The sequence below is a fragment of the Mycteria americana genome, chromosome 2, assembly GCF_035582795.1.
Source record: "Mycteria americana isolate JAX WOST 10 ecotype Jacksonville Zoo and Gardens chromosome 2, USCA_MyAme_1.0, whole genome shotgun sequence".
In the NCBI taxonomy this organism is placed as follows: Eukaryota; Metazoa; Chordata; class Aves; order Ciconiiformes; family Ciconiidae; genus Mycteria; species Mycteria americana.
Window position 1 is genome coordinate 54,384,712 of NC_134366.1, and position 15,638 is coordinate 54,400,349.

Sequence of the window (15,638 nt, forward strand, 5' to 3'; positions counted from 1 at the left end):
TGCGAGAGAGTGGCTTGGCGGTCAGGGAGCAACAAAGCAAAACCAGCCGGGGTTGCTCTGCAGGCAGGGCTGATGAAGCAGCAACGTTGGATTGCTGTTCTCCCTGGTGAAATGTCTCTGGGGAATGATCTGTTAATCACAACCAGCTGGAAGAGAGTCTCAGCTGCAGATGCAGTCATGATGCTGGGGAGGGGATGGAAGGGCAGAGCTGGGGACGGGGCTGAGCAGCCAGACCAGTGCTGTGGCTGGGAGGGGACAGCCCATGGTGACTGTGCTACATCCATCTGTGGGGCCCGGGGAGAAACCCCACTGGGGTTTGGTGCACAGTCCTGGGGGGAACGGAGATGCAAAGTCTTGGGAATCATGCTGATTCAGTCTGAACCTACTTTCTAATTATTTTCCGTAAGGTCTCCGGACAGGGTGAAATTACACTGCTACTTACTTCTTTTCTTGGTTAGTTTTCTGGGAGTTGAATCAGCTCCATGTGGGGCCTAAAACCACCAAAGCAGCAGCAGAGAGGGAAGGCAAGGAGCTCACACCATACCAGGTGGCAGGACACTGGCTAGCCAAACCCCTTTCATCCATTTTGCCGAGACTCACGCCCCACCTTCATCCCCTGCAAGAAAGATATTTTTGCTTCTGCGGGGAGACCAGGATTTCTGTTTTTCAGATGGAAAACTGAATAAAACTACAATTTAGATGACTTTCCCAAGTTCTCAGAGGCCTTTATTGCTCAAGTGAAAGCCTGAAGGCTGTCAGCATGATTCTCAGACTTGGCACGCACAAAGTAAAGCCTTCCTCTTAGAGAGGAACCAGTGGTGTGCTGGTATTCTCGTACTGCTCCAGTTAATCTTTGCTAAAGCCCACAGACCAGGGCTGCTTTTGCTGGGAAGAAGGCAGCAGTATCAAATTGTTTCCGCATTTTAACAACATCTCCTCAGGCATAAGTGAAGTCGAAATCAGCAAAGATTTCAAAACTTCACCATTGCACTTGCCTTGTGAGAACCACATGGATCAGTCAAGTCTGGGGAGAAGTGATTCAGCAGCTCCCAAGGGAGAGGAGCCAATTATTCTCAAGGTATCTAAATGAATAGCTCTGGAGAGCAGAAAAGGGATTCCTTTTGCCCCTCAAAAATCTTGATAAGCTATAAAAATCTGCCTCGGTCATTGTGACATGGCTGCTTTGTGCATGTCATTTCACTGTCTTCCCTGAAGATTATTGCTAGCAGAATGGGGTGGGGAGAAATCAGAGAAGCCAGAGGAATAGTAGTCTCTTAATAAAACACAACTGCGAGTTTTATCTTGACTTATGTGGTCTAGCTGTCCCAGGGCAAGCTGAAAGATGATCACCTTCATTAAAAAATTGCTCTGGCTGCACAAAACAAGTACCTTGGCTGCCTCGGAGACCTCTCCGGATGACAGCGCAGAGGTGATACATTACACAAAGAGAACCAGAGCTGCCTTCCCAGTCATGAAGGGAATGGATAAAGATTTCTAGTTGTTTTCCTTTGTCAGTCAGCAGTTTCTTCTCATGATATTGCTCAAAAATCTGTTCCCTCGGTCATCCACCTTTAAAAGCTCTTTAGAAGAAAACAGGACACAGCACGCAGGGATTATTCACACCTGCAGCCTCCGCAGCAGCACTGCCTGGCATCCCAGTCTGCTTGCAGGTCCCACAGTGCAGCTGCTGGGCCCCCACCCAGAGTCGCAGATGCCCTCCTGCATCGCCTCCTGCTCACGTGGGGATGCCCCAGGCGGCTGTGGATACCTGCTGAACGGATCAAACTCCCTGATCTCACAGCTGTAGATCCTGGTGACCACAGGAAGGGAAAGACCTTCTGTTTACCATGCTTCCTCACTGCTGCCCGTAGCCAAAGACAGTGAATAACCTGTATCGGCAAACCCAGACGATGGGAACAGTGCTTTGTTCCAGCAGCAGCAGGTGGTTAGATCCGGATGCGGGGGAGGAATCCCATTCGCACCCCCTGAAGAAGACCTCTACCATTTTCACCAGGATATAGCACGCATTTCTACAGATGAACATTTGTGACTAGTTCGAAGCAAAGGAAGCTGCCAAGAGCAACAGCTGAGTAGTTCCTGGGAGAAGTAACCATGTGGCAACAGGAAGGCAGGGGTGGGCAAAACCACCACACAGTGCAAAGCTTCAGAAGTGCTCCATTCCTGAAGGTGTTGGTACAAGCAGCTCATTTCAGGAAGAGGGACACAGCAGATCCTGATGTCGGAGACAGGCTACCATGATGGCTGGCCACCAAACCCACCAGCCACATGGCAGAGCAAGACACTCAACAGAAGATGGGATGAAGCAGACATGGGTTGCGGAGAAGGGAATAATTGCCTTTGCTGAGCCTTAAACAGCGTAAGGTCAGGAAATGGAGATGTTGGCAGTGGAGAAACATAAACTGCATTAAGACAGGCTTGTAAACATTAAGGTTAAGCTGGCAGGAAACCCAAGAACTGTATGCAAAAGCAACCTCAGCAGCTAGCCCTTAGGGAAAAGCGTATCCTTACCTTGGGCACCTAACACAGCCTGTCCTCGCTACCCAAAGACAAATGACGCTTAACAATACTGTACAAACTAGGAAGATGGACTCTTCATATACTGGTTTGCTCCACAGGTTCAGCTATGCTTTCTGCTTATTTCCAAAGCATGAACTGGTAACCTTGCCCAATTCTTGAGTTCCATACTGATTTATTTGTATTGAAACATTTAAAACCATCATTGTTTTAAGCCATTTATATTTAAATCAGATTGAAGGGTTTCTTGAATCAATGGAGACAAAACCAATACTCTTCTCAAACAATTAAGGGTCTCTTCTTTATGTTTACTCTGGAAATTATGAAGGGGAAATGTAGATTGCCTCACTCCCTGGGGTGCCAAATTGAGGAATGTTTTTGCTAATTGCTTGAGCAGCCTGACCACAAGGAGTAGTCAGATGATACAAGGTCACCTGAACTCAAGAGGTCCAACATGTGGCCTTTCAAGGAGTCAGAAAGGGCATCAGCTAGTCACTGACTATCGAATGGGAGAACTACAGTGAAAACAAAGAACCACACCTCCACTCCCTCAAAACCTGAAGCTTCGTATCTCATGCTAGAAGCAGGATTATTAGCATCTGGATCCTTAGGATGCTGAACCTGAATCATTGTCAGCCAGATAAGCAACCCAATAATGGGAATGTATTTTACATCAGAAGAAAGTCCCAAGTTTGCAGTCTTTATTCACTTTTTCATACATAAAAATCTAGATGCATTTTCATATCTATCTCTATATAAATGTAAATATACCCACACCCCCATATAAATGCATGGGCTAGTGCAGTTGCACACTCAACAGGGCTGTTTGCAGTGCCATGCTCGACAGGACCACGATTATTTTCTCTTCCTCACTACCTCTTTAACAGAAAGCACTAAGCTGAATTGAGATCTTCATTCTAAAACAGAGCAGCAAATTTTCCAGCCTCATGACTGCCTGAAGACTAGACTGTATTATTCTAACAACTACTGTTACAGAAGCATGCAGCAGATGTACAGAACTGCTCTTTAATGCCTCTGACTTTGTGCCTCAGTAGAGCAGGTAACGTTTCACAGCATACCAGGAAGGAAGCAAGAGACAAGTCTAGTACTGTCCAGTGACATCTGCATGCAACAGGTTTCTCACCAACTAGCATACACACCACAAAACCTCTGCTGCATGTATTTTGAGTTATGACACAAACACAGGGAAATTTAAGTGAAATGAGTTTTGGCTTTACAGAAATAACACATTTAAATTACGACTTATTCAATGGCAGAAAAAAAATCCTGGGCTGTATCATAGTACCTCTTTAGCTTACAGACTTTTTAGTGGCTACACAGCTACTATATTACAAGCTGCACAGGTTCACACCTTTTTTTTTTTTTTTTTTTAATAAAAAACCCCCCACAACTAGAGAGTGCAGAAAGTCTGAAAAAGAATTCTAACTTCTGGCAAACTCCTACTCTTCTCGTGCAGCCGAAACTTACCATAAAAAGCTAAAGCATTTAAGAAACAAGTTAAGAGGTGACAAAAGTCTTCCCAAAAGGACAATGCTCCATTTCAGAAGAGAACTCACAACGCTTGATTTCTATATGCTCTAAATTTTCATCCAAGTACAAGTGCTCTGTTACAGAGTATCTATGTGCCCTCATACAAAAGATCTAACAAGAGCATATACTAGCTTCTGATTATCCCAAGTGTGTGTGTGGGAGGGCAGAGAATAGGAGTGGGGAGAAAGAAGACAAGCATGATTAAAACAAGTTTCCTGATAAATGAAATCCCTATTTCAGAGCAAATGGGAACGCTAAAGCACTAGCGTATCCATAGAAAGTATATCCTGAGTTTTGATGAGTCCTAAAAGCAATTCATAATCTGCAGCTTCTGTCCAATATGGTAACTGCTGCCTGTTCTTTACGTTATTCACTTTACTAAATTAAACTGAAACCTGAGGGAGTGGGGGGCAGACGCAGGCAGTGCACATTCTCCGTGATGTATTAAAAGATGAGATTTTGCAATTCTGTTTACTTGAAAGGGAAAGCTATGTCTACTTACTGATAATCCGTGTCTTCTCTGAAAAGAGACAGGCAGAATATTTGAAATAAGTCATAAGGAGGCCTTTATACAGACTACTGAAAACACCTTCATTTCATTGGGAAGCTCTATCTGAATAAAATATATTTCTGATCAGCATAACGCATGTAAAAAAAATGAACAGGAAGAGAGTGATAGCAGGGGTAATACAAGGAACATCTGCAAAAAACGAGCCATTCTTCATTGTTTCACAGGCAAAGACAGACATTAAAAGCCCCCATCTTTTTTTAACAACTTACAGGTTGTATTTTAAATATCAAGTTCGTGGCTACCACATTTATTAACACCGACTCAATTAACTAAAATCAAAACCAAAACAAAAAACCCCACCGTTGCCAACGAGCTTAACAGAAGTACCTGAAGAGACTGCGAACGTGTTACACAGCAACCTCACTAGATACGCTTAAAAGCTGGCAGGAGGCGAAAGAGACAGTGCGGACAGCATGACTACCGAAACCGGAGCTAGCGGGATGCAGCACAGCGGTGTGGACACTGGGTGCCCTCTTCTGGGCAAGACAGATCCTTGCTTTCCCAATTCAGAGCACAGCCACTGAAACTGGATTTTCTAACAATTCCACGATGCAAAGGCATTTTCTATACCCTATACTAATCCTCAGGCAAATCAAAGACACAGGTCAATCCAGCCTGCATGGAAGACAGAAGGTTCAAAGGTTTCCCAAAGAAGTACTTGGCTGTTTTAACTCCTTTAAAAATTCTGACACAGCAGCGTGTTACATCACAACATTGTTTATTATGTGACTTTTTACAATACAAACAAAAATACAGAAATGCAGTATATGAATACAGCTAAATGCGAAATGGTGATGTTTTTCTTGAGGCCATATTCCCATTTCTAGTAAAATAAAGAAAGACTGCACACAGGTAGAAACAGGTTGGTAGTTAACGCCACAATTTTGTCTAGAAATGACCTATAAATGCGTTTTCCTGCTACTTACCATAAAATGTAAAAAGGGAGTTAAAGGAAAGTTTTACTCACTGGTTCCTACCATATGAAAGAAGCTATATTCTATTTAGGAGGGCCAATATATGGAAAAATATCTAAATTAAATGTTATTACAAAAAATGAAGCAGTAATGAGATCCTTCTGGCTAAAGAAGTTACTAAATGAGAATAGCATATATTTAAAGAATCCAAAACATAAAAGGGTTGTTATAAAAAGCTTAGGTGCACTGTAAGCCTACAACTTTTGTTTTTCCATGTGTACTTTTAAACAATGGAAGTGTCAAAAATAGGGTCAACTGTGTTAGACTGAATTACATTATTGTATATGCTGCACTGAATGGAATTCTTGTATTATAATAATAGAGAAGCATTGTTTGCATCATATTATGGCAATTTATCCTCACTAAAAACCGTCTAGAGTCCTTGCATTTTTTAATGTCCTGTAAACCGTCAAACCACCAGAACATGATTGTACAACAGTAAAATGTTTTCTTTTGCGTTAAAATGACATCTGTTTAAAAAAAAAAAAGGAAAAAAAGTTACTTAGAACTGTTATTTTTCCAAGTATACAACACCCTAGACAATTCAAGGCATCTCATTCTCCATCAAAATTAACAAAAAATTTGTCATGCTGTTAAATCCATTACTATGGATACAACTGGTGCAAAATTGGTCAAACGGATCCAACAAACACTGATGTCCAGGCTGGCATATTGGCAACTAATACATAACTGGTGGTCAAAATGATGCATTTAAAATATCTTCCCTTTCTTCTTATTCTTTTCCAAGGTTCTAAAATATTAAAAAAAGGTTGTTAAATAATGCATACATTCTCTGATTTAAAAAAAAAAATCACTAATGTACATCTTTTAAAATATGCATTTTATAAAGCTTTACTGGTTGCAATACAATGTATGAAACTCATTATGTACACAGTACTTGTACTATATGAAGTCAAGCAATGCATTTATCACTAGATTTCCCCTTCCAAGGACTAGGAGAATTAAACTCTTTCATTCTCAAAGCTTTAACTCTTCATCCCTCAGAAGTCTGATGCAATCTAGCTTTCAAATACAAACATAATTTTTTTAGGCAGATCTAGTTATGTATGGATACAGTGTTTTTGCAGATTAAAATCTGCTTTAGAAGCTAATAATCTTCCCAATATTTCTGATATATGCTTTTAGTAACTAAAAGCAGTTTAAGATTTTTCTTGGCTTTCAAGTGACACTTCCTTAGTGGCCAACCACCATGGATCATTATTACCACAGAAATTGCCTTGTAGCAGAAAGCTACAGAACATTTGCTGTGGATTACAGAACAAGACTCAAATTTACCTGGAAGAATTCTGTTGTTCCAAAATACGTTGTTGAGCTTCCCAGTTTGCTTTCTCATCCTCAAACTGGCGACGCTTTTCCTCTAATTCTTTGTGTTGTGCCTCCAAATTCTTTTTCATTTGCTCATGGCGTCGCTGCAGCTATAGAAAAAGTTATGAATGGAGTCAGTAAGCGCAAAAAACACAGCAGCTTTTGGAGCTGTAGTAACAAACATCAGCAACTATATTAATGCAAGAAAATATAGTATTGTATTTTCTCTTCACAGAAAGTAACTCTGAGACCAAAACCTCTAAGGTTATAGGTGTTGCTAGTAACAGAAACAACAACATTATTAATCCCATAGCCTCATTTTAAAGTTAACAGAAAACTCCCCAAATGCTGCCTGAGTTACAAATAGGAGTTGTAAGCAGCTACATGTGGCAAAGCAAAGGAAATTCAATAATACTTTGATATTTGATGCAAATGTTAAAAAGCAAATTGCAGAGCATTTGAGTATCAGTAATGCATAAATTAGCAGCATCTTTGACTTCATGTGAGGAAAAAACCCCAAACATTGATTTCATCCTATAGTATTAACTATACTAAGGATATATTTGGGAAACCATTATTATTAAGTGGATTAATTTATTCACTAATTAAATGAGTTATTATTAGTATTATTGAAGTGAATTCTCTACACTGCCAGAACAGTGTAAGAAGCCTCTCCTGCAAGCTGATGGGACAGACTGACAATCAAATGTGTTGTATGTGAGATGGAGACACTGTCAGGAAAAGTGATTCCTTTTGTGTGGTGTAACACATTTTTGAATTGAGTTAAATAAAACTCCCTCCTTCCTTACTCTCTGGCAAGTCCCTGTCTTACACAAACCCTTCAAAACATATTTCCTTTTACAGATTTTTTTTAAAAAGCTTTATATTCAGCACTGTCTATTGCCTACTTTTCTACATTTAGCGAAATACAACAGAAGTTTACGAACTCACGAATAGTGAAGAAAAAAAAGAATGAATTGCATGAACATTTAAAAACTGATATCACAGGATGCACTCAGTCACAAAGTCATAAGGTAGTACATGAAAAACAAAAAGAAAGATTTTTATTTGTTTTTCATATAACAAGGAGAGTGTGGAGGCCAAAAGTATAAATGTATTCAAAAAGATTCAAGACAGAAATTGAGGAAGGCTAAATCCAGTGACTAATTAAACACCGTGATCCAGATAAAATATCTAGCTTCAAAACTTTCAAATTGCTGACTGGTGTATCTTAGCATTTATACCCTTACCTATTTGATTCTCCAGAAGAAAAACAAACAAACAAACAAATCTAGATTGGTATATTTTTTTCCTCTGATCCAGTATGCCTTGGCTCCTTACAATGCCTAGGCTGCCAAGCATTTCAACTACCTTTCCAAGTTTCCTCACTTTCCCTCAAATTTGGAGCCAAACTTTAAGAACTTTAACAGTTTTTAACTTCTCTATTAGGCTTCTTGTGAGAAGCTGCCTTCTCAAAACTTATTCTACTTAAATGTAATTTTATAATAGTAATTTTAAAAGATCACTTCAAGAACTGCTTGAAGCCCATAAGAAAGTTTCAATGTGAGGACTTCACCTGGAGGTGACAGAAATTAGAGTTAAAAATCCATAAAATTACATATGTTCAAATGACACCAAAACACTGACAACAACATATCCCTGACTCTTTCTTAATCTAGTAATTAGCATTTAGATTATTTCTTATAGACATGGTATCAAATTCCTGAAATGCTTTTTTAATATGCAAACGCAAATTATCATTACTACATTAGCTTATGTAAACCATGAAAGTCTCAAGAACTTTTTAAGACACATGGAAGAAAACAGGCATAAAATATTCCAAAGAAGAGGGAGAAAAAGAAGGTAAGAAAGTTAAGGAGTATTTTAACATACTATGACTGTGAAAATAAAGAGAGAATGCATATTAACATTAAAATTACATTTTAAGTTTGGGCTTATACCATTTCAGCAAAGACAGCAAGCTGAGAAAGAATAACTGAGTTGTCTTTAAACATAAAATCTAACTATGGAATCAATTCCTAGACAGAGGTTCTGTGGCAAAGTCTTGGCAAAGAGAGCCATCTCTACACTTATTCAGCCTCAAGCATATTGGGGTTTAAGACATTTTGATTACCTCAGCTTCAGAGTCCTTCAGTTTCTGAACTTTTTCTTTGACTTTCATCTCAAACACCTGTTCCATTTCCATTTCCATTTTTTTCATTTTGGCTACATGCTCCCTCCTTTCCTCCTCCATCTGTGCCAACGGGCTCCTGCCATAAATCCAGAAGAAGAAGTTAGCTAATAAGAACTTTTTTTCCTGTCTGTTACATTAGGGCATCTGTAAAAAACAAGATAAAAATGCTGAAGCATTAAGATAAATAACATCACTGTATGCACTGCTAGCTTAAATTCAATTTGCATTATTATATTAACGGTTTAGTTAAGCTTTCCTCAAAAACGCATTTCATACAGTATCTTTTCCTCCCCCACAATTGATTTACATTACATTTAGGTTACAGAAACTCTTGACTTTCTATCTTTAGTAGAACCTGGTCATGGGAAGAGAGGCAATCAAAGTTACAACAAAAAAATTAGCATCTTCCAAGTGATGTTCAGGTGTCTTTCTTTCCCGTTCAAATATATACAAAAATTAATGGACATAAAAATTTTAAGAGAATTGCAGACAAAAGTCCCATTTCCTCTAAATCTTCACTGTTCAAAGTAAGCCCAAGAGTGAGTTAACATTACAACTGTGTTGAATGCTGTGGTCATACTTTAGAAGAGATAGCAACTTTGGGGGGAAAAAAAGGTCTGGGCAATTGAACATCAGTATTTCACTGAAGTGTTAGTTGGGTGATTTTCCTTTAGAAAGCTATTAATAAACTTAATGTATAAAAATAATGTATATTATTTTTATTTTTCTATACACTTTATGGTAACGACTTTCCTGGATTCTACTGAATTTTTAAAGCCGTATAAGCCTGCTATCCATTTTATGGTGATACAGGTTTTAAATAGCAAGTTTCACATTAAATATCCAATAAAACAGCATGATTTTGATCTAGTGATGATTGCTACATACAGTCTTGTAAGACTTTTCTGCTGTTCAACAAAGAGCAATCAAAACAAATCACTGGCCTCTTGTTTCAGTTTTCAGTATGTACGGCTTAAAACAACAAAGTTTTAACTATCATGTTGGTAAAAATGAAGAATTGAATATATTTGGAACTGTTCCAATCAACCAGCAGAGAATATCTACTGTGATGTATGCAAAAGTCACTCAGACCAGCAAATTGTAAAATAGAGGTGGCAAGTTTAAGCCCTATCAAAAATAGTATTTTTGTCTTCATTTCTTAAAAAAACAAAACAAAAACCAAAAAACCCCTGTTCTGATTCAAATCATGCAGAAAAAGCATTTGAAAAGGAGAAAGATTTGACTAACTTTCAGTGATGATTGAAACATAATTAGTAACATCTATTTTGATTCAGAATTTGCCACTCATTCTTAAAGGAATGGAGGTTATATATCAAACAGAGTTAAGATCTGGTTTGACTATTAATGGCTCATTTTATCCTTCCTGCTTGCCCATTTTCATCAACTAACCATACAGTGAAAATAATCAATGTCATATGAACTCAAGGCCATATGAACTTTTTTCTCAAATACCAGTATTTTAAAAGGTGACAACTGGGGAGTGGCCATGAGGAAGAAATTGGCATTTCCAGTAAAAAAAAAAAAATTCAATTGAATCTGAACTAATAGTTGCAAAGCTTGGATGGATGAGTAAAATGCTGTATAATATACAGAACTGAAACTGACCCTCAGTCTAATGTCTACTTTAGCCCTTCAAAAGGCCAACTGGTAGCAACTTTTGTCAAGGAAAAAAAAATTGTTAGACACAGGTGAAGTACAATAATACACAAAAATAAGAAGAAAATGAAAGAAGATGTGAGTAGCAGTACTTGTGGAAGCTAACCAGCTGTCAAAACAAGACTATTCTCTTGTTGTTACCTTTTAGAAGTGTAAAGTTCTCAAATGTATCTGCTCTTCAAAAATTAACCTAGGAAGTAGATCTGAATACTGAGGAGTCATTGCTGCAGTTTCTACAGACTTGAAAGGGGAGCAGAACCATCCTTCTATTGACAACCTAATAATCTAATAGGGACGTCATGTGAGCTGTATTTGAGAAAGTGGTAAAAAAATCAGTCTGCACAGAAAATTTGATAAACTAACAAGCGAGCATTTACAGCTGAGAGCTTTACAACATAGGTGATAACTGGTTTTGTTAGGTCTTAAGTATGTGACGTAGGTAAAAGCACATCATCCTGTATTTCAGGATAAAACTATACAAGGGACTTGAACAAAAAAAACAGCTGAAGGGAAAAAACCAAACCACTAAACGCAGATGTAAAACACCTAATTGATTTAACAGGAAGTATGTTAAAACAGCCCTCTAAATTAATCTGCAAATATTAAAAATTATTCTACATATGTGCAAAGTGGAACCTCTGCAAGCCAGTAATAAGATAAAACCATGGTCAGAAAATATTAAAGTAACTAATTCCCCAATCCAATGAAGAGTTGTAAATTTACAGATAAGGATGAAAATTCCACTAATTCTTTATAAGCATCTATATAAAGATGATGGAGCTACAGATAGAAACTGGGGGGATTTCATAATTTATGCACTTCTACTCATTGTTGAAATTTGACCAAATTTGTCTTGAGGCTTAGACAAAAGTTTCTAAAGAAGATGGGTTTTTATAGAAATATTTGTCACTGAAAGTATTTATAAATTCCTAAAGTTTACATTAGCAAAACTTTAGAAAGAAAAAAAAAAACCCAAAACAAAACCAAAACCTGCTAGGGAAAAAAAAAAAAAAACCAATGCCAAGAGCAGGATAACAGAAAACTGTTTTAAATTTGAAACATTAAACAGTGAAACCCTTTTTGTGTTTATAAAATTTTTGTCTTTAAGTTTTTTGGAAAAATTTAAATGACCACTTACATGCCTTCAACTGTGTCAAATCTAAAAAACAAAAAATACAGAGGCTTAGCTTAGCATGCTTAAATAAAACCACAAAACCAAAAAGCAATAATTAAAAAAGTAAATTCATTATTAATAGATTCCTAAAGCTAATTATGTGCTCCCCCAAAAGCAAGTTTTTCACAGTAAAAGGAAAGACTGTTAGTTAAAGCTTGTTATATTTATTTCAAATTCAGTTAGTAAATCACTACACCATGTAAATATTAATGCAGGTTTGATGTGCAGATACTTTCAGGAATAGTTTCCCTAGAATATGTATGCTTTTAAAGCGATTTTAAATATTTTAGTGACATGAACGACCACTTGCTCTAAACGAGTTTTCGGAAACCAATGCCATATCGAGGCTTAGCTGTTCATTTAAAAATCGTCACCTAGTAAAGGATGTTGTATTAAAAACCCATGAATGTTCTTGTGCTACAAAAAGAGCACTTGACTTCAATGGCCAGCAGAGGTCTCACCGGCAGCTGAGCTCAGCTCTGAAGAAGGCTTGGCTGCAATGTCACATCCCCAGAGCATGATGCTTTAACCCGAGCATGCCTTGTGTTAGCACTTCACTAGTACTACAGGAGGGGACAAAAAAAGTCTGAAAACAAGATTCTGATATTAAGTCTCACCATATAGTAAGATTGGCTTAATAACATTAGAACCATTTCACAGAATTCGCTAAGAATATATAGGCAAAAGGAGTTAGAAGTAGTCTAAGCTAAGCAGTTAGAAAGACCTATGCATAGTGTATTTTGTTACCCTGTGTGACAGGTTATTGAACAGATCAGTAGATGGATAAGGCTCATCTTTACAGTGTACAATACGACCTTCAATAAAAGAAGGTTTTACTTTTAAACTCACTGAAGATATGAGCTTCATACAGCAAACTGAAAAGATTTCTCACATTAAAAATTTTAAATTTCAGAGCAAATGCCAATCTTCTCACATGCCACGTAGTACACATGTGAAATTACAATTACCACATAGTTTGAAGAGACAAGTTATCCATATATGTGAAGATTACCCTTGGCATTTTTTTTTTTTGATGGTTGGTATGATGTTGAAAATTTGAAGAAATCAGACACTAAACCTAAAATACAAAAAGGCTACATAATTGTGGAAAATACACACTTTGGATTGCTCTTAGGTCAATGAGTTATCTCATTGTAACAGAGTAGAACAGTCAGAGTTTCACCAAATCAAAGGAGACAAATCAGAGATAAAATTAGCAACTGGACAGAAGAAACTGCTTCTTCAATTCATCTGCACAGTATTACTAAAACTTGTAGCACATACTTCTATTTTTCACATTTGCATTTTTCTTCAGAGAAACATGTTAACAGTTGCATGAAAAACAAAGATCTGCTAAGATCACAAAAATACAGCTGTTTTAAAGGTACAAAAGGTCAATCCAGTCTCCAACAGCTGCCAGTAGGAGATACTTTTGGAAAAGCACAAGAACCACTGCATGTACATCTCCTCTTATGGGTACCCTCCCAGCTTACAGAAGAACAGCAGCTTAGGAGTTTCCAGAGCCAGTGGTTATATCTATGCTTAACAGTATGCTTGTAATACCACCAGATAGCATCAGAGCACGTCTCCATTCTCAGCTAGAGATACAGGATCTGTCTCCCTTGAAAGAATCAGATTTCCAGAGGACAAGTCAAATATTGCTCCATTTTGAGACACAGACACTTCTTTCAAAAGGCAAGCAGGCAAGCATAAAATTCCTAAGGGGATGCACAGATAAACTGTTAATATCTGTTCTTCCCTCCTTCAATTAATTTCCAGGAAGACACATGGTTATTAGGAAAATTCCTTCTATGCTGCTTCAACTATGCTGGATTCAAAACTATGAAAACACATTGAAGCCAAAAAAGCATGTTAAAGCTTAAAAAAAAAAAAGCTGCAATTCAACGTATGGATAAGGTAACAAGACAAGAATAGCATCAGCTGCTTCATAACCAGTGTACGCATTCAAGAATTTTATTCATTTACTTATTAAGTCACCCTATGTTTGGAGAAACAAACTCTAAGAAAAGGTTCAAAATATTTCTTACAAGTTTGCAATACATTTTGCCATCTTTGAGATGGCTGAATCAAAAAAAACTGTGATAATTTATTTCTTCTCTTAAAAAAAAGAAAACCTGATAGCTAAGAGCACCAGTTGTATTTATTCACTTCCAAGCGGCAGTACTGCAGTGTTCTCAGCAACAGATTTCTCATGAAGAAAACTGTTCCAAAAAGGCATGTTTACCTAGAAATATTCAGGTGGGACAGCACAGTGTCCTGAGACGACAGGAGATGCAAAAGTAAGCGTGCTTCAGAAAGCAGAGTAATTCCAGACCCTCTTAGCAGAAATTCTAGCTAAAAAGGAAATCTCAGCAATACTATCAACAATTGACGGTGGGGTGGGACACGAATGACATGAAAACAGTTTTGAAACCTTCCGGTAGATGCATTTATACAAAAACGCATCTTTTTGTTTGCAATATGGGAATTAAAAACAACAACAACAACGACAACAACAACAAAAAAACACCACAAAAAAACCAAAAACCCAACCACCAAACCCCCCCAAAAATAATTGCATTATTCTTTTTAAGAACAACACAGAATAACCAATCCTTACTTGAATTAGGTAACAGACTGTCTGTAGGTGCAGACTAACACAAATCTAAGCAGGCACAAATAAAGTGCTATCGCTAAAATTAAAATTTTTCTGAATCTAAGGAACACATACTAAGATTTGGAAAGGGATAAAAAATAGTATTAAACACCACCAAAAAAAAAGTAAAAACAACTTCCTCCAGTATCCAAAACTGCAATGATAAAGTTTCACTTTTCAGTACAGTAAAATAATAGTACAGCAAATAAAAGTACAGTAAAAACTACAGTAATAGCAAGTTAGAAGTCCTGGAGGAAATGCAGAATTTTCTGTTCTGCGCTACTGTTAATATACTATCACCTCAGCAAAGAGAAAGTTGGCTGCCTGCACAATTTTGTTCTCAAATATGCCAACTACCTTACGTGCCCTCCACCCCAATTCTTCCACAGTGACTACCTCATTTAGTAATTTTACTTCTTAAAACTCCTCCTGTCTCTACCACCAGCACTGTACTGTTATGAGAACAAGTGTAGCTTGAGAAATATTTCTAACATACTTGCTATATCAGTTCAGAAGCCTTGAGATGCGAGTCAGGGATAACATGATGGCAAGAAACGTGACAGTGAGAAGTAACCACTGCGTTATGGATACACGTATTTGAAGACTATTCTTTTTAAGACTTGACCTCACTACAAACTTTACCTAAATTTAGGTACACTTTTGAAGCGTTGATATAACTGACATATACTATTATATTTTTTCTCAATGCTGAGCAGAGAAGCCTCATGTAGGCTCACACTAGATGAAACTAAATCATGTCCACTTAAATCATTCCCTCACAGGCACTTTCAAAGCATTAAGATAGTGTAGAATAGACACTCCTTTTGTGAAAAATGGCTTTGTAGCTGTCATACAGATAGGAACAGCAGATATTTCCATCTAATTTCAGAGACCTTTTTCAGGAAGAACAGCTGTAATTTGGCATATCATTAGCCAAACAGAATACTACCCTATATTTTGCTTGAGAAATTTGTATTTAA

The 15,638-nt window shown here is 37.6% G+C and overlaps 1 protein-coding gene across 4 annotated transcripts in view; it reads right to left on the reverse strand.

The window, feature by feature from the left end:
* Positions 1–5,356: 5,356 nt before the first annotated feature.
* Positions 5,357–15,638, reverse strand: part of SEPTIN7 (septin 7) — a 70,441-nt gene continuing 60,159 nt past the window's right edge. For 3 of the 4 annotated variants that reach the window (XM_075493475.1, XM_075493473.1, XM_075493476.1), the window contains exons 11-14: positions 11,967–11,987; positions 9,092–9,227; positions 6,928–7,067; positions 5,357–6,382 (exon numbers count right to left, since the gene is read on the reverse strand). In XM_075493475.1, coding sequence (XP_075349590.1) covers positions 6,343–6,382; positions 6,928–7,067; positions 9,092–9,227; positions 11,967–11,987 — 337 coding nt within the window. In that variant the 3' untranslated portion in view covers positions 5,357–6,342. The remainder of the gene's footprint in view (positions 6,383–6,927; positions 7,068–9,091; positions 9,228–11,966; positions 11,988–15,638) is intronic. The other variant, XM_075493474.1, reaches the window with a different exon arrangement.